This window comes from Rhincodon typus, chromosome 7 (assembly GCF_021869965.1).
Source record: "Rhincodon typus isolate 14 chromosome 7, sRhiTyp1.1, whole genome shotgun sequence".
Classification (NCBI taxonomy): Eukaryota; Metazoa; Chordata; class Chondrichthyes; order Orectolobiformes; family Rhincodontidae; genus Rhincodon; species Rhincodon typus.
This window is the reverse complement of record NC_063338.1, coordinates 91,082,011-91,100,624: the sequence shown is the minus strand read 5'-3', so window position 1 is coordinate 91,100,624 and position 18,614 is coordinate 91,082,011. Positions and strand designations below refer to the sequence as shown.

Here is an 18,614-nt window from a genome sequence, read left to right as displayed (position 1 = left end):
CTGGTTGTCTCGGATTCTCCAGCATCTGCAGTTCCTACTATCTCTGCTTCTTGAATGCTGTTGTCGTGTCTGCTTCCACCACCTCCGCTGGCAACATGTTCCAGGCACTCACCATCCTTTGTGTGAAAAAAAACCAGCCTCTCACATCTCTTAAATTCCACCCCCCCCACCTTGAACCAGTATCTCCTAGTAATTGACCCCTCCACCCTGGAAAAAAGCCTCATATTTTCCATTGTATCCATGCCATTCGCAATCTTATAAACTGCTATCAGGCTGCCCTTAACCTCCTGCATTCCAGTGAAAACAAACCCTGTCCATCCAACCTTCCTTCATACTAAAATCCCACATACCAGGCAACATCCTGGTAAACCTTTTCTGTACCTCTCCAAAGCATTCACATCCTTCTGGTAGTGTGGTGGCCACAACATTCCAAGTGTGGCCTAACTAATGTTTTATAAAGTTATCACACTGAAAGTCCCAGCTCTCAATCAAGTCTAGGACTTGACATTTAATGGGACTTGCATCTGTAACACTGAGCCACACACTTGAGGGAGAAGGCAAGATGCCTAACTGTCCTGAAGTTGTGTGACCATCCCGTACATTGAGAAGATCCTCCTGGGTCGTCTGCTGCGGAGATTCGAGTTGGGGCGAGTTCGGGCAGGAGAGGCAGAAACCTCTTTCCCCTCGGCTTGCTTTAGGAAGGGGTCTGGTGCGTGGTAGCCTGCAGGGATCAGGCTGGATGAACTACTCTCCAGTAGCTAAATGCCGGAAAAAGAAATTAGGTTATTTACTTCATCCTTAAGACTTTTCGTTTCAATACAGATGCTGAATGTTATAGCGGGACTTTCCGGACGGTTCACGATATTTATTGAACGATACACCAGCCCGGAGGAGGCGGATGGGGACGGATTGTATCCACCTGCACTCACCATGGCCGATACCTCCTCCCGGTCGCTCCAAAAGCACCCAAAAAGAAAGAGGAAATGACGCTGGCGCGAGGTCAGAGGTTAAAGCTGAACTTCCGCTGGGGCCCTCACATCGCCATTTTCTTTCGTGGTGGTTGCATGGTGGCCAGACAAACGCCGTCGGCGAATACGTGAGGAGGGGGAAAATTCGCGTTGAGAAAATAAGATTGGAGTTCTTCCGTGGCGGCTTTTTTAAAAAAAAAAAATAGCGATATGCGTGCATTTAAAAACAAGACAAAAATCAAGTGCTTATTCTGGACAGACGCCCTTGGATGCGACGAGCTATTGGGAAGGACCCTTGTCGCGTGTGTCCTATTGCCGTGAGGGAAAGGAGCAGCCGCCGCTTCATTGGGATAATCCACACGGTTCATTGATTTTGTTGTCATTAGTGTTGTGGCGGTGATGTCGGTAACGGATTTGTTCAGTGTGATCCAGAGCTCCCTGTCCGCGGACCAGGATGTGAGGGAGGTGAGTAGGTTTCCATGACAGCGGAGGGAGGATGAGGGACAGTGGAGGGAGAAGGTGAAGGGAGGCGGAGTAGCACCAAGCTGGCAGCTGATTGGAAAACTCTGCAGCCAATGAGAGGCGGCTCATTGTGGGCACAGCAAGATGCCGCAGAGGACGGAGGCATTGAAGGACAGGGACTGGCACTTGGGGAAAATTGACCCACCCCACCGTTGGTAGTTGGGGCCTAGGGATATTTCATCTCCCCGTGAGGCGGGTCCCTGGTTTAACAACTCACCTGAAAGGTGGCCCCTTCGGTAGTGCAGCACTCCCTCGCCACTGTATCGGCGTTGATCTGTCATCAAGGTTTGAACCCACATACCTGTGTGTTAAACTGTCTTGCTACTTTTCCTAGCGAATGCACCTCAGGTTAAATTTGCTTTCGTTGCAGGTTTTAAAAAAAACACAGTAGAGCTGTCAAATGATATATGCAAGTCTGACCCATATACTTCAAAATGGAGGTCCATCATGACCAGTGCATTAATTTCCAAGTGCTGGTTTTCTAATGCTTTTTCCCCCTGGGTGACTATCCCTGCTTGTTCTGGAGAAGTGAGCTGCCTTCTGAACCACTGCAGTTCTTGGAGGGCAGCAGCACGTGCACATACAGACAGAGACAGACTTACTCACATGAACAGACACACATTCGGATGCGATTGCCAGGATTCTGACCTAGCGGCACAGAAGGGACAGCCAAGACTGCTCCAAGTCAGTGTGACGTGAAAGGGGACTTCGCAGTTCAAGGCAGCCAATGGTACTGCTGACAACGTTGCGCTCGGTACTGCAGTGTAAATATCAGCCTAGAATGTGTACCCGAATCTCTGGAGTGGGACTTGAACCCGTGAATTTCTGAATGAGTTAAAGATCCTACCCACTGAGCCAAGGCTAACACAATGTTGAGATATTAACTTTCCAAAGAGATTGAAAAGGGGAGGAAGGAAGTTTGAAATTATATTAACTAACAGCAAACATTTTCTCAAATAAAAGTGAAACACTAAGATGCTGGAAATCTGCTACATAATTCTGGCAAAACTCAGCAGGTCTGGCAGCATCAGTGGAAACAGTTCTGAAGAAACGTGATACCAGACTTGAAACGTTAATTCTTTTCTTTCTACACAGATATCAGACCTGTTTGGTTTCTCTAGCATTCCATGTTTGTAGCAGATTTCCCCTGTTCAAGTGGGGCCAAGTTCTACTTGGATTGCTTTGGTGCCTGAAAATCTATGTTTAGTATTCATATCTTTTTCAGTACAAATCTAACCCAATGTTTGGAATAACGGAGGACATCCGGAACTGCAAAGAAGATAACAAGGACAGTGAGATTTAGGAACCAGTGGTATAGTGGTAATGCCACTGAACCAATAATCGAGTTCAAATCACACCATGGCAGATAGTAAAGTTTTAATCCAAAATATTCTAGAAGCTTTTTTTTGACAAAGCTGGTCTAACAGGGACCATGTAATCACTGTCAATTGATGTAAAAACCCAATTTGTTCACTTAAGTCCTATAGGGAAGGCAATCTGCCTTCCCCAGTTAGTCTGGCCTGTATGTGACTTCAGATCCATACCAATGTGGTCGATTCCTAACTGCCCTCTGAAATGGCCAAGCAAGTTGTTCAGTTCAAGGGCAATGGGGGATGAGTAGTAAATACTTGCCTTGTCAGTGATATCCACATCCTATGAAATAATAAAAAAACCAAATGAAATCCAGTGCAATAACAGCTTGCTGTGCCCACAGGACCCTTCAGTATCATTTTTTTGACACATCCACAAGTTGTTGCTAACTAAGTGATGGATTCTGAGATCTCCCTTCCTTTAACTTGCTAGGCAGCTGTGTACACCCCATTCTGTCATTCTTCTTAATCTTTTGTAGGAAATAAGAAAAGTTGTCCAAGTCCTTGAACAGACAGCTCGTGAGATACTTACCCTGCTGCAGACTGTCCATCAGACATCTGGCTTGAAAGACGGTAAGTATGAAGGGAAACTATTTGCAGCTAAGGGGAATGGAAGTTGTTGAGTAGCTTGACCAAAGAACTGACTTGGGTACGATGGGCTGCATGACTTCTTCTTGTGCTGCTGTGGAAGAAGAAGGAGTCAATAACATTTTACTTTGTTTTGGCTGTTTTACTTTTACTTTTCTTTTCCTCATTTACCTTTTTTGCATGAGTGTCTCTTTCTATTCAACTCTCCAATTTTCTCTCTTCTGTCTCTTTCTTTGGCTGTTTGAAACAAGATGAAATAATCAGGCAGGGGAATGGGAAAAAGTGCATTGTACAGTCAGTGAGTCCACATGGTGTGCCCAGTGGCCTTTTTGTTGTATGTCTGACAGAACTTAATGATAACTTTGTGCATCAGCTGTAGGCCAGTTGGTGGCATTCTTGCCTTGAATCACAAAGTGCCATCTTCAAGTCCCACTCCAAGGCTTGAGCACAAAAGTCAAGGCTGACACCCCTGTGCAGAGCTGAGGGACTGTTGCACCGACACAGACACAATCTTTCCAATGAGATATTAAATTGATACCTTACCTTCATGCATTAGTGGATGACAAAGTCTCATGGTGATATTTTACAGGCAGTTCTCCCCATTATCCTGGTTGATATTTATCCCTCAATTGACAACACATGACCGGTTCATTGCCTGACCATTACTGTTAACCTCAGTTCCACTCTCCTGCTTACCCCCAATACCCTTTGACTCCCTTATTAGTTAAGAATCACAGCTCCCGTGGTGGATTTGAACAGAAAATGCTGGAAAATTGTTAGCAGGTCTAGAGGCATCTGTGAAGAGAGAAACAGAGTTCATGTTTCAAGAAAAGTCTTTGGATGTTGCCAGATCCACTGAGTTTTTCTAGCATTTTCTGTTTTTATTTCCAATCCTCAGCATCCACAGTGTTTTATTTATGTTTAATTAATCTGAAATACGAATCTCGGTGTGAGGGTAACCGCAGATACAACCCCTTTAGAAATACGCTGTAGTGAAATGTGTTAATCTCTGAAGCAAACCTTGGCCCCCCAGAAATTAGTGCATAATACAAAGAAAGAAAGATCCCCTCCTTCCCCAATCTCAAGTTGTCCAGTTGCTGTCTTACAGCTCATTAAGTACTTTTTGAAGAGTAGTCACTTTTGTAGGAAAGCAACATTCAATTTGAGCACAAAGCTCCTATAATAAAACTGTGTGTTAATGACCAGATAATCTGTTTTTATGATGCTGATTGATGGATCAATAATGGACCAGGACCCGAGAGAGAATTTTCCTGTTCTCCTTCAAATTGTGGTGGTGATCTTTATGGTCTTAACATAATAAGATGCCATGTTAAAAAAGATTTATATTAATCAAATTGTTTTTTTTTGCATGTGTTAAGTAACGAAGAAGTGCCAGAAAGCACGTGAACATTTTGATGCTGTGAGGACACAACTGGATGAACTGAAAACCAAATTCCCTGCAGACCAGTATTACAGGTTAGTGAAGAAGGCGATACAAGTGCTGAAATGGTAACAAGAGCAGGAAGCACAGGATGGAAACAGTAAACCCCTAAACGTCTGAAGGAAAAAACCGTGGGTTAATGTTTTGGGTGAAACACGTTTGATTGACTTCACTGAGGAGTGCCTCTGGATAGTTGCAGATGACATAAAAATAGATGGAAGGGGAAGTGATGAGGATGACTACAGAGCCTGCAGAGGGATTTACAGACAGATTCAGTAGGGGACAAAACCTTGATGAATTGAGAGTAGATCGAGTGTTGAGCAACCCTTGCTTCTCCAGAGATTAGTGAGCTTCTGGCTTTGCTGCCTTGTTGCCTGTCTGCAGTCTTTAAGAGGGAGCTGTTTCAGATTCAAGGAAGTATTTCCAGTGCCTAGTTATAGTACATGATGCTCTCGATTGGCCACCTGGTGTTTTCTTGCCCAGCAATTTACTTTGAATTTGTAACTCTTTCAACTATTTTTTTCTACTCCTGTAAAGAATCTAGGCTGCCTTTCTGTCCGAAACCCTCATAGCCAGTTGTAACAACCCCTGACCAGTACCCCTCCACTGACACCCTTATCCGCCTAACCGAACTCGTCCTTATCCTTTACAACTTCTCCCACTTCCTACAGACAAAAGGGGTGGCCGTGGGTACCCGCATGGGCCCAAGCTATGCCTGCCTCTTTGTAGGATATGTGAAACAGTCCCTCTTCTTGCAGCTACACTGGCCCTATCCCCCACCTCTTCCTCCGTTACATCGATGACTATATCGGCGCAACCTCGTGCTCCCACGAGGAGCTCGAGCAGTTCATCCACTTTACTAACACCTTCCATCCCAACCTTAAGTTCACCTGGACCATCTCCAATACCTCTCTCTCCTTCCTGGACACCTCTGTCTCCATCTCTGGCAACCACCTGGAAACCGATATCTATTTCAAGCCCACTGACTCCCACAGATACCTAGACTACACCTCCTGTCACCCACCTTCCTGCAAGAATGCTATCCCCTATTCCCGATTCCTTTGCCTCCACGCATCTGCTCCAAGATGAGGCGTTCCACTCCCAGACATCCCAGATGTCCTTGTTTTTCAAGGACCACAGTTTCCCCCCCACAGTGGTCGAAAACGCCCTCAACCACATATCTTGCGTTTCCCGCACCTCAGCCCTCACACCCCCCTCCCCGCAATAACAACAAAGACAGAATTCCCCTTGTCCTCATGTATCACCCCATCAACCTCTGGATTCAACGTATCATTCTCCACCACTTTCACCACCTGCAATCTGACCCCACTACCAAGGGTATATTTCCCTCCCCACCTTTATCTGCCTTCCGGAGGGACCACTCTCTCCGCGACTCCCTCGTCCGCTCCACACTCCCCACTAGCCCCACCACCCCGGCACTTTTCCCTGCAACCGCGGGAAGTGCGACACCTGCCCCTACACCTCCCCCCTCACCTCCATCCCAGGCCCCAAGAGACCTTCCATATCAAACAGATGTTCACCCGTACATCTGCTAACGTGGTATATTGTATCCGCTGTTCCCGATGTGGCCTCCTCTACATCAGGGAAACCAAGCAGAGGCTTGGAGACTGCTTTGTGGAGCACCTACGCACGGTTCGTGACAAACGACTGCACCTCCCAGTTGCGAACCACTTCATCTCCCCCTCCCACTCCTTGGACGACATGTCCATCCTGGGCCTCCTCCAGTGCCACAACGATGCCACCTGAAAACTGGAGGAACAGGACCTCATATTCTGCCTGGGAACCCTACAACACAATGGTCTCGATGTGGACTTTACAAGCTTCAAAACCTCCCCACCCCCGACCTCATCCCAAGACAAGCACCCCCCTCTCGTCCCTGCCTCCTTGACCTGTCCATCTTCCCTTCCACCTACCCGCCCCTCCCTGCTCACTGACCAACCTCCATCCCAACTCCCTATCTACACTCACCTTTACTGGCTTCATCCCCTTCCCCTTGACCTGTCCGTCCTCTCTCCACCTTCTATCACTGCCTCCCCCTCTCTCTATTTATTTCAGAGCCCCCTTCTCCTCCCCCATTTCTGAAGATGAGTCCAGACCCGAAACGCCAGCTTTCCTGCTCCTCTGATGCTACCTGGCCTGCTGTGTTCATCCAGCTCCACACCTTGTTATCTCAGACTCCAGCATCGGCAGTTCCCACAATCCCTGCATCAATACTGGTGTTGTCTTAGTTTGTACAACTCACTGTACCTGAACATAAGTTTTATTCGAGCTACAGCTAAAATAATTATCTGTTTTTAAATAGTAAGAAAGAATTGTCATCTCTAAAGTTCAGAGCAGTGTTTAGCACAGCATGGGGAGGCAATGGCCTAGTGGCATTATCGCTGCACTGCTAACCCAGAGACTCAGCTGATGTTCTGGGGAGTCCGGTTCGAATCCTGCCTCAGTAGATGGTGGAATTTGAGTTCAATAAATATCTGGAATTAAAGTGTCTAATAGGGACCATGAATCCATTGTTGATTGTCAGGAGAAATCTATCTGGTTCACTAATGCCCCGTAGGGAAGGAAACTGCCATTCTTACCTGATCTGGCCTACATGTGATTCCAGACCCACAGCAGTGTGGTTGACTCTTAACTGCCCTCTGGGCAATTAGGGATGCCCACATCCTGTGAATGAATAAAGAAGCATCAACGTCCACCGTGTTTACTATTGACCAGAGACTGATTGGTAAGGTTGGTCGGTTAGTTCGGATGGTTCGAGTGTGGTGCTAATAACGCCAAGATCATGGATTCAATCCCCATACTGACCAAGTCAGCTGGCCTCCAACCATGAATATAATATTCCGTGCTTTCACTTGAAAAATGTGCTTGCAACAATGATGTGCGATCATCTCATTTTTAGGGCAACACAGCGGCTTGGTGGTTAGCGCTGCTGCTTCACAGCACTAGGGGCCCAGGTTTGATTCCATCCTTGGTGACTGTCTGTGTGGTGTTTGAACATTCGCCCTGTGTGGCTTTCCTCGGGTACTCCGATTTCCTCCCACACTCCAAAGATGTGTAGGCCAGTTCAATTAGCCATGTGAAATGCAGGGTCACAGGGATAGGCTAAGAGGAAGGGTCTGGGTGGGTACTGTTCCAAGGGGTGGCATGGACTTGATGGGCCGAATGGCCTGCTTCCACACTGTAGGGATTCTATGAAATTGAAGTCGATTAACCATATAAATACTGTGGCCACAAGAGCTTGTTAGAGTTCACTCCCTCTACCACCCATGCTCATTAGTAGCAGTGTGTACTATGTACAAGATGTACTGCAGTAACTCATTAAGGATCCTTAGGCAGCACCTTCCAGATCATTGATCTCTATTACCTTGTAGGTCAAGGGCAGCAGATACATGAGAACGCTACCCCGCTGCAAGTTCCCCACTAACCAATGCACCATTCGAACTTAGAACTATTCTTTCTCTGTTGCTGTGTCAAACTCCCAGAATTCTGCTTGTGCATGTACTGAACAACAGTTCAAAAAGGTGGCTCATCACCATCTTCTCCACAGCACTTAACTGATGGGCAGTAAATGCTGGTCTAACTAGTGATGCCCACATACTAAGAAAGAACAAAAACAAACTAAGTAAATGCTATGATGATTCATTCATTTTGTGTCTTGTTAAAGATTCCTGCCACTGGGAACACTGGTAGTTTTGTTCCTATCCCTCGTTACAATTCAATGAGGTCACTCACATTGCTGTGTTGCTGGTATTTCTCCCCAGGGGACATAAGTGAACCAGTTGAGATTCTGCTGGCAATACATTTTGTAGTCACCGTTACTGATACAGGTCAGGTGTTCTTTCTCTGTACATCTAAAAACTGAAAAGACCTAAATGCTGAAGGTACTTTCAAAAGTGGATCTGAACAGACCTGTAGACATGCTGAGTTTGTGCCTTTTGGGGAAAAAAAAACTTTGCTTGACCTGAGCAGATCTAAAAATGAAACTGTTTTCCAAAGGTCCAAACTCAGCTTGTCTACAGGTCTGTTCAAGTCTGTTTGGATCCTTTGACCAAAAAACTTCACTTTTAGGCCCGCTCAGATTAAGCAAAGTTTCTTTTCCAAGAGACCCAAACAGGCCTATAGTGGACCCAAGTGTATCCTGGTAAGTACTAGTCTTTTGGTGATTTTGTTTTTTTTTGTGTGATTTTTGTCAGCTGCAAATAGTTATTTATACACTGGTACACATAACATGGTCAAAAATAGTTGAGTGCAGTCATCACAGGAGATAATAACGGTTACTGAATTATTTAACTGACGTATTACAACAAGGTGACAAAAATTTCCCAATGGAGTCGGCAGAACTCAACACATCCCAGAAATTCAAATGGGCACTGTGACTTATATTTTAACCCTACTTGCTGAGTTAAATAAGTGATTTAAAAACTGTGAAAATCTATTTATTGCCTTCTGTTGGAAAACTAAAAGTGTCTGAAATCTGAAAGAAAGTTGATCCCAAAGTTTTTGGATAAAGGATACCTGACCTGTGCCAACTTTTGTATTTCCAGATATAAAAACACTCCATTCTCAATCACCCGTATTGAAATTTGAATGCTAGATTGCTAATTTGTAGTGTAGCCACTACCCCACTATCACACAACGGTGTCGTCCTTGAAGATTTCAATGCTTTGTGCTTATGCTGAATTTTGTTCTGCAGGTTTAATGAGCACTGGAGGTTCGTGCTGCAACGCCTCATCTTCCTGGCAGCGTTTGTCGTCTATCTGGAGTCTGAAACCCTGGTGACCCGGGAAGCTGTTGCAGGAATACTAGGAAGTGTGTGACACTTTTTTTTTTTTTTTTTCTTTATTGGTCTTCCTTGGATGAATATGTCATTAGCAAGGCCAGCACTTGTCCATTCCTCATTTCCCTGGCTTGCTGGGCCATTTTTATTCACAGCACAAAATTAACGATATGGACAAGGGAACTAAATGTAACTGATAAAAGAGAATATCACAGCTGTACTGAGGGAGAGCACCTTAGAAGGGGGTGTTGTGAGTGCTCATCCAGCAAGGCCATTTGGATAGAGTTCAGGATTAGGAAGGGTGCAGTCACTTTGATGGGATTGTATACAGACCTCCCAATGGCCAGTGGGTGATAGAGGAACAGATATGTGGACAGATTATGGAAAAGTATAAAATGTTTTTTGTTGGTAATTTTAACTTCTCCTGTGTTGACTGGGACTCCCTTAGTGCCACGGGCTTGGATGCTGGGGGAGCTTGTTAGGTGTGTCCAGGTTTTTTTGAAACAATACATAAATAGTCCAACTGGAGAAAGGGCCATACTAGACCAAGCAATGGGGAATGAGCTTGGCCATTGAAGTTTCAGTGGTGAAACATTTCGGGAACAGTGACCATAATTCTGTAATTTTTAAATGAAGAGTAGTCCTTAGGTGAAAGTACTAAATTGGGGAAGGCTAACTATCACTATTAGGCAAGAACTGCGGAGTATAAATTGGAAGTGGCTGTTTGAGGGTAAATGCACATCTGGCATTTGGGAATCTTTTAAAAGCCAGTTGATTATAGTTCAGGACCAGCATGTTCCATGAAAATGAAGGATAAAGAAGGCAAGATTCAGGAATCTTGGATGACCAAAAAAATGAAAACTTAGTCAAAAAGTAAATGGAGGCATACATAAGGTGTAGGAAACTGAAGAAAGACAGAGCCATCGAAGAGTATAACGATAGCAGGAATGAAATCAAACAAGGAATTAGGAGCTGTGAGCTGTGAAATCTCTTTGGCAGCAAGATTAAGAAAAATCCCAAAGCACTTCATGTATGTGTGTGTGTCTGTAGCAAACATTTTATTAACTGGCACCTATGGAACCAGGAGTGTACCGGTTGATCAAATATTCTGGTTGATCAAGAAGTTCACATAATCTATGTAAAGACGTACACAAAATAGTAATGCAAGGGGTATATACACGTCACTGTTAAACTTTATTTATGGCATAAAATAATATTGCAACTTTGCCTTAAAACTTACTGGCAGAGAGGTGACTACTTGGAGATCGCTATAATGGTAAACTTCCAGTATTTCAGGTATATAATTTTTGCTGATTTATCGAGAGCACTGGTTCACAAGATGCCAGTTAAAAAAAAGTTTCCCAAATAAGGAGCAAGAGGGTAGCTAGGGAAAGGTTAGGTCCACTGAAGGACAAAGGAGGGGAATTTATGCATGGAGCGAGAGGAAGTGGGTGAGGTCCTTAATGAATATTTTGCATCAGTATTCACAAAGGAGAAGGACTTGGTGGATGATGAGTCTTGAGAGGAGTATGTTTATATTCTAGGGCGCCAATATAAAAAAGGAGGTGGTATTGGATGTTTCGAAAAGCATTAAGGTAGATAAGTCCCCCAGATCTGATGAGATCTATCCAAGAATGTTGAGGGAGGCAAGCAAGGAAATTGCTGGGAACTTGTGTGAAATCTTTATATCTTCAGTCACGGAACAGGTCCCAGATGACTGGAGAATAGCCAACATTGTTCCTTTGTTTAAGAAGGACAACAGGGATAATCTGGGAAATTACAGGCCGGTGAGCCTTGCGTCAGTGATGGGGAAGTTATTGGAGAAGTTTCTTAGGGATAGGATTTACTCACATTTCGAAAAAAAACAGACTTGTTAGTAATAGGCAGTATGGCTTTATATGGGGAAGGTCTTATCTCTCAAACTTTATTGAGTTTTTTGAGTAAGTGACAAAGATGATTGAGGGCTTTATGGACTTTAGCAAGACCTTTGACAGGGTCCTTCGTGGCAGGCTGATACAAAAGGTGAAGTCACATGGGATGCGTGGTGAGCTGGTAAGATGAATACGTTGTCATAGAAGACAGAAAGTAGTGGTGGAAGGATATTTCTCTGGCTGGAAATCTGTGACCAGTGGTGTTCTGCAGGGAACGGTACTGGGAACATGTGTGTAATATATATAAATGATCTGGAGAAGAATGTCGGTGGTCTGATTTATAAGTTTGGAGATGACACAAAGAATGGTGCAGCTATGGATAGTGAAGAGGATTGCCAAAGGAAAAGGCAGGATTGAAAAATGGCAGATGGAATTTAATCCAGACAAATGCATGGTGATGCATTTTGGGAGATCTAATGCAGGAGGGAATTATTCAGTAAATGGCAGAACCCTTAGTAACATTAACTTATTAAGGGATTTAGGTGTACAGGTCCACAGTTCCCTGAAAGTGCTGGCATATGGCATGCTTGCTTTCATTGGTCAGGATATAGAATATAAAAGTGAAAAGTCATGTACAGAACTTTAGTTAGGCCACATTTGGAATATTATATACAGTTCCGGTTGCTCCACTACTAGAAAGATGTGGAGACTTTCGAGAGGGTACAAAAAACGTTTTACTGGATGTTGCCTTGTTTGGAAGGTATTAGTTATGAGGAGAGATGGGACAAACTTGCTTTGTTTTCACTTGAATGTTAGAAGATGAGGGGCAACCAGGTAGACGTTTATAAAATTACGCGAGGCATGGATAGTCAGTTTTCTTTCTCCCCAGGCTAGAAATGTCAATTATTAGGTTTAAGGTAAAAGGAGGAAAGTTTTAAAGGAGATAGTGGGAACTGCTGATGCTGGAGAATCTGAGATAACAAGGTGTAGAGCTGGATGAACACAGTAGGCCGAGCAGGAAAGCTGACGTTTCGGGTCTGGACCCTTCTTCAGAAATGTGTTCGTCCAGCAGTCCACCTTGTTATCTCAAAGTTTTAAAGGGGATATGAGAGGCAATTTTTATTTTTACACAGGAACGGGTCCTTTGGCCCACGATGTTGTGCCGAATGCCAAATTATACTAATCCTTTCTGCCTGCCCTTGGTCCATAATCCCTCCATTCCTTGCATATTCATGTGCTTATTTAAAAGTCTCTTAAATGCCCTTATCGTATCTGCCTCCATCACCACCCCTGGCAGTGTGTTCCACACTCTGTACAAAAAAAAATTTGCCTCCCACATCTCCTTTGAACGTCCCTTTCTCACCTTAAATGTGTGCCCCTTAGTTTTAGATAGTTCAACTCTGGGAGAAAGTTTCTTGACTGTCAACCCTGTCTACGCATCTCATAATTTTATAGACTTCAATCAAGTCTCCACCTCTCCAGACAAGAAAACTCCAGTATTTCTAGCCTTTCCTTATAATTCATACCCTCTAATCCAAACAGCATCCTGGTAAACCTCTTCTGCACCCTCTCCAAAGCCTTCACATCCTGCCTGTAATGTGGCAACCAGAATTGAGTGCAGTGCTCTAAGTGTGGCCTAACCAAAGTCTTGTAAAGCTGCAACATGACATCCTGACTCTTCAACTCAATTCCCTGACCAGTAAAGGCAAGCACACCATCTGCCTTCTTTACCCCCTATCTACTTGTGTGGCCATTCTGAAGGACAAACAGTTGTGGGAAAGAGCAGGTGAATGGGATTAACTGAATAGCTCTTTCAAAGAGCCGACATAGTCACATTGGGTCAAGTGGCCACTTTTTGTGTTGTACTAGTCTAGCATTGTACTTTATTTACATGGGCTATTTTAATTGACTAAAGATACACTTGCCATGCCTAATTCTAACTTTTCTTTTGGGAAACTGCGATGCAGTTGAAGTGCACCGAGACAGAGGCTTTCATCTCGATATCGAGGACTATCTTTCAGGACTGCTGATCCTGGCTAATGAACTGGTAAGACAGAGCAATGACTGAAGGAATGCCACCTAGAGATAGACAGCAGAGGAAATATTGATTGTTTTCACAATCCTGCATGAGGGTAGTACTGATCCCCACAAACTTTGTTATTCTGTAGGCAAATCACCATAACTAATCAATCAGGTTCCATTCCCTAGCTCACATCCACAAGTGATTAACATTTGTTTAACATCTCAGTGAACTAGTTAGATTGGAATGTAGTTGATGATTTAAGAAATTATAATAGGATGGTCAGCTATTCACATGAATACATCTGAGGTCTTGTGGCACTGTGTTAACGCCTCGGGGCTAGAAGATCCAGGTTCAAGTCCCATCTCAGGCTGACGGCCATGGAGGTGCCACAATCTGTCCAAACAAATTATATTTTTTTTTAGAAAATCACACAAATCCTCCATGATCTGTAATTAAACCACTAAATAAGACCACAACAACTAGCTTCTTATGGTCACTCCTCTTCATTTATTCTAAAACTAACATTGCTGGATATAAGTTATAAAATATCTCTGGAGGAAAGAAATTATTACGCCAGTGTTTGACTGCAACCTACCAGCTTTCTGGTTTCAGTTCACCTTGTAAACTCTTTAATAGTTCTTGCTTTGTTCATTGTGACTTTAACATATAGAACTTTAACAGTTGCCTTCTGAAGCCCCATACAATAAGATTAAGTCAGGTTAAGGCGATCATCAACAGGTCCAGGGGTCTCCCAGTCCAACCACCTACGTCTCTCCCTCAGCTATGTCTGTGCCTGGATGTCCCATTAGACATGGGTACAGTGTATTCAGACTGGAAAGTGGAGTTAAGGATTATCAGATCAGCCATGATCTAATTGAATGGCAGAGCAGACTTGATGGGCTGAATGGCCTACATCTGCTCCAGTGTCTTGGGCTCTTATTAGGAGCAGGCCATTCAGCCTATTGAGTCTCCTTTGTCATTCAGTAATATCATGGCTCATCTTTTGATTGTGGCCTTAAATGTACTTTCTTGCCTGTCTCGCTTTATTAATAATCTGTTAAACTCTACCTTGAGCATATTTAATGATAGCATCTCGCTGCTTGCTGAGGAAGAGAATTCCAAAGAGTAATGACCCTCCCGTAAGTAGGAAGCCTCCTATTTTTAAACTGTGGTCCTTAGTTCTGGACTTCCCTGAAGAGGAAACATCCTCTCTGAATCAAACCTGTCAGGCCCCTTCATCATTTTATATATTTCAGAATCACCTCTCATTCTTCCATACTTCAATGAGTGTAGGTTCAATCTGCTCAAACGTTCCTCATAGGACCAACCGCTTCATTTCAGGAAATAACCTGATAACTGTGGTTACACTTTACCTCCTCATCCTGGAATTGACACTTTAACCTGATGAAGGTCCCTTAATATTTTTGTTTTTTTGTAATTTATAGTATATCAGTTGTGCCCCTTTCATAAGGACTCTTCACTCCTAGTTATTGATAATCTTTTAGTTGGATATGAGGAAATATATCATTTTAATTGAGGCAGCAATTAGCCTTCCTGTTGCTTGACTAGGCAATAGGAGAAATTAGACAGAATCCAGGCTGCCACTTGCTGCAAAGTGACTCATTAAAGCATCCATGAATCTTTGATTGTTTCTTGTGCTCTCTTAATCATTAATGACACTCCATGTAACCAGCGTGTTAAACCAGTACTAACATTTCTTTCAAATACCACAACAATTACATTGTTTGCTGTTCTCCTGGAATTTTCACTTGTACTGCATCCCAACCTTGGTCAAAAGTTGATGTGCTGGGTTTCTCTTTGGGATTTAAAGTTCGGTTATGCTTATGCGCACCCTCTCTTGTGGGTGAGACTCCTTTATTTCACTATCTCCAAGGATAAAGTGTCTGAGCAGCACTTCACACTCCTAGGTGGTGAGAGTAAACTATGGAAGGACACATAATGGGCAGAATTCCTGCTGTTGTCTGGCGACCTCTTTTAGAAAAGTTTCTAAATGTGAAGAAAGGACTGGCTTGGCCATGTTGGAATTATAGACCTTACAGCACTGAAACCGGCCATTCAGCCCAACTAGTCCATTGTGTTTATGTTCCATATCTGCCTTCTGTCTCCCTCCTTCATCTCGCCCTGTCAACGTATCTATATTTTCCTTTCTCATGCTTATCCTGCTTCCCCTTGTATCCATCTATGATATTCACATTGACTATTCCTTGTGGTAGTGAGTTCCACATTCTCATCACTCCTTGGGTAAATAAATTTCTCCTGAATTCCACTGTTAGATTTATCTGTGACTGTCAAATATTGAAGGGCTCTCTGCTGGAATTATCTTGCAACATTTTGCCTAGTACCCCATTCGTAATCTTAACGACCTCTATCAGTTTCCCCCCCTCAGATTTCTCTTTTCTAGAGTCAAGAATCTATTCCGTTTTGCTGACAACCACTGCCAAGATTTGCATCTGAAGCTTAGTCCTGGACTTCACTGCGAGGGTGAATTATCAGGAAATAGTTGAAATACACAGATAAGTAAATTTCTCGGTTTAAGTCCTGGCAGGGAAACTGCCGTGTAGGAGTGAGGGCAGGGTGACCAAATGTCCTGGATTTGAGGCCAGTGTCTTGGTTTGATTCCTGCATAGACACTGTTTGTCCTACTCTGTGCTATAATTTCCTTTTAGACTTTGTTCTCTTTTTTTAGCCCGTGTACAGTACATCTTCCTGGTGGACCCCTATAAAAGCTCCAGAGACTGTCTTCCCAATTTCCTTGCTCTCTCACCAGTCCAATATTGCTTTTAATGCCAAGAGTCTCACTATTACCAATGAGTTATGTGTTGAGTGGGTTTGGGGCGTGGGGGCAGGGGTTTGGAGGTTGATGTGAGTTAGTTGGCACTCTTGGCCTCTGGTTTAGGAGAGGGAAATGAGCCATGCTTCCTGCCCCTGATAACTTTCCAAAGTGTCCTGCATTTGTGGATGTTGCATGAGTGGCAGGACCTGTCTGTGTTAAGATTTCTCCCTGCATGTTGACCTTTCAGAAATAACTTGCTGATATTCACTTGTAATGGACGCATATAAGCAATAGCCACATAAGTGAGGAACCTGAGAATAGTTCATTCTTCTTTATCCTTCTCTCTATCCCTGCCTTCCCCTTTATCCCTCCCCACTTTGCTATAGTGTCAGCTGGCCTCAACTCATTATTCTCCAATGAAGAACATTGGTAATGGGTGCTGGGGAAGGGAAAGAAATGGCAATGGGTGGAGGAGTTGTTCATTGGGAATTGAGTGGTGGGAGCACTGTTACTGTTGAGGAAGAGAGTGAATGGCTCCTGCAAGTGAGACAAGGTTTCCTCGAGTAATATCCGGCATGGGCAAGTCGTCGTATAAGGAAATGTTGGACAGGCAAGGCTCGCATCTGCTGGAGATTAAAAGAGTAAGAAGCAACTTGTTTGAAACATGTATGAACCTGAAGAGTTTATATAGGCTAGTTGTGGAGAGGATGTTTCCCTTTGTGGAAGAATCTACAACTAGAGCTCACTGTTTCAAAATAAGGGGTTGCCCATTTAAAATATTTTCTCGAAGGGTCATGAGTCTTTGGACCTCTCTTAATCAAAAGATGGTGGAACCAAAACAGTGGATAGATTCTCATTAGCAAGTGAGTGAAAGGTTTTTGAGGTAGCAAGAATGTGAAGTAATCAGATCCACTTGATCTCCTTTCAGGTCAGAGGGGTGGCCATGGGTATCCGCATGTGCTCTAGTTGTGCCTGTCTCTTCGTGGGATACATGGAACATTCCTTGTCCCAGTCCTATTCCGGCCCCCACCCACAACTCTTTCTCCGATATATCGACGATATCATCGGTGCTGCTTCCCCTTCTTGTCCAGAATTGGAAAAGTTCATTGATCTCGCTTCCAATTTCCACCCTGTCCTCCCTTTCATCTGGTCTATCTGTGACTCCTCCCTTCCCTTCCTCGACATCTCTGTTTCCATTTCTGGAGATAGACTGGCCATTAATATCCACTGTAAACACACTGACTCCCACAGCTACCTGAACTATACATCCTCGCACCCTGCATCCTGTAAAGACTCCATCCCATTCTCTCAGTTCCTCTGTCTCCATCGCATATGTTCAGATGAGGCCAGCTTGGACAAGGGAGCTTCCAAAATGTCCACCTTCTTCCTCAACCAAGGATTCCCCAGCACCGTTGTCGACAGGGCCCTCAACTGGTTCCGACCCATCTCCCACATTTCTGCCCTCCCCCCCTTCCCCTCCTGCAACAACGATAGGGTTCCCCTTGTCCTTACCTACCATCCCACTAGCATCCACATCCAGAAGATCATCAGATGCCATTTCCGCCACCTCCAGCAAGATGCCATCACCAGACACATATTCCCCACCCCTCCCTTGCCCGCCTTCCGCAGGGACCGTTCCCTCCGGGACACCCTGGTCCACTCTTCCTTCATGCCAACAACCCCCACAGCCCCATGGAACCTTCCCCTGCAACCAGCAAAGGTCTTCCTCCGTTACATTGATGACTGTATCGGTGCCGCCTCATGCTCCCACGAGGAGCTCGAACAGTTCATCCACTTCACCAACACCTTTCACCCCAACCTTAAGTTTACCTGGATCATCTCTAATACCTCTCTCCCCTTCCTGGACCTCTCTGTCTCCATCCCGGGCAACCACCTAGAAACCGATATTCATTTCAAGCCCACCGATTCCCACAGCTACCTAGAATACTCCTCCTCCCACCCACTTTCCTGCAAAAATGCCATCCCCTATTCCCAATTCCTCCGCCTCCGCCGCATCTGCTCCCAGGATGAGGCATTCCACTCCCGTACATCTCAGTTGTCCTCGTTTTTCAAGGACCGTAACTTCCCCTCCTCGGTGGTCGAGAACGCCCTCAACCGTGTCTCCCACATCTCCCGCACCTCATCCCTCACACCCCGTCCACGCAATAAGAACCAAAAAAGAATCCCCCTCGTCCTCACGTACCACCCCACCAACCTCCGGATCCAACGCATCATCCTC

General features: G+C 44.5%; 2 protein-coding genes across 3 annotated transcripts in view; one reads left to right on the top strand and one right to left on the bottom strand.

Moving 5' to 3' along the window:
- The window catches only part of rpl39 (ribosomal protein L39), a 9,890-nt gene extending 8,839 nt beyond the window's left edge, over positions 1 to 1,051 (bottom strand). Inside the window, exon 1 of one of the 2 annotated variants that reach the window (XM_048599336.1) lies at positions 930 to 1,051. In XM_048599336.1, coding sequence (XP_048455293.1) covers positions 930 to 932 — 3 coding nt within the window. In that variant the 5' untranslated portion in view covers positions 933 to 1,051. Of the gene's footprint in view, positions 1 to 791 lie in introns of both variants that reach the window. The other variant, XM_048599335.1, reaches the window with a different exon arrangement.
- A 23-nt stretch (positions 1,052 to 1,074) lies between these two features.
- Positions 1,075 to 14,335, top strand: tsn (translin). Its single transcript, XM_048599334.1, is given in 6 exon segments — positions 1,075 to 1,323; positions 1,325 to 1,433; positions 3,340 to 3,433; positions 4,828 to 4,924; positions 9,604 to 9,719; positions 13,526 to 14,335. Coding segments are annotated over 6 exon segments (603 nt in total). The 5' UTR covers positions 1,075 to 1,237; the 3' UTR covers positions 13,627 to 14,335.
- The last annotated feature ends 4,279 nt before the right edge of the window (positions 14,336 to 18,614 follow it).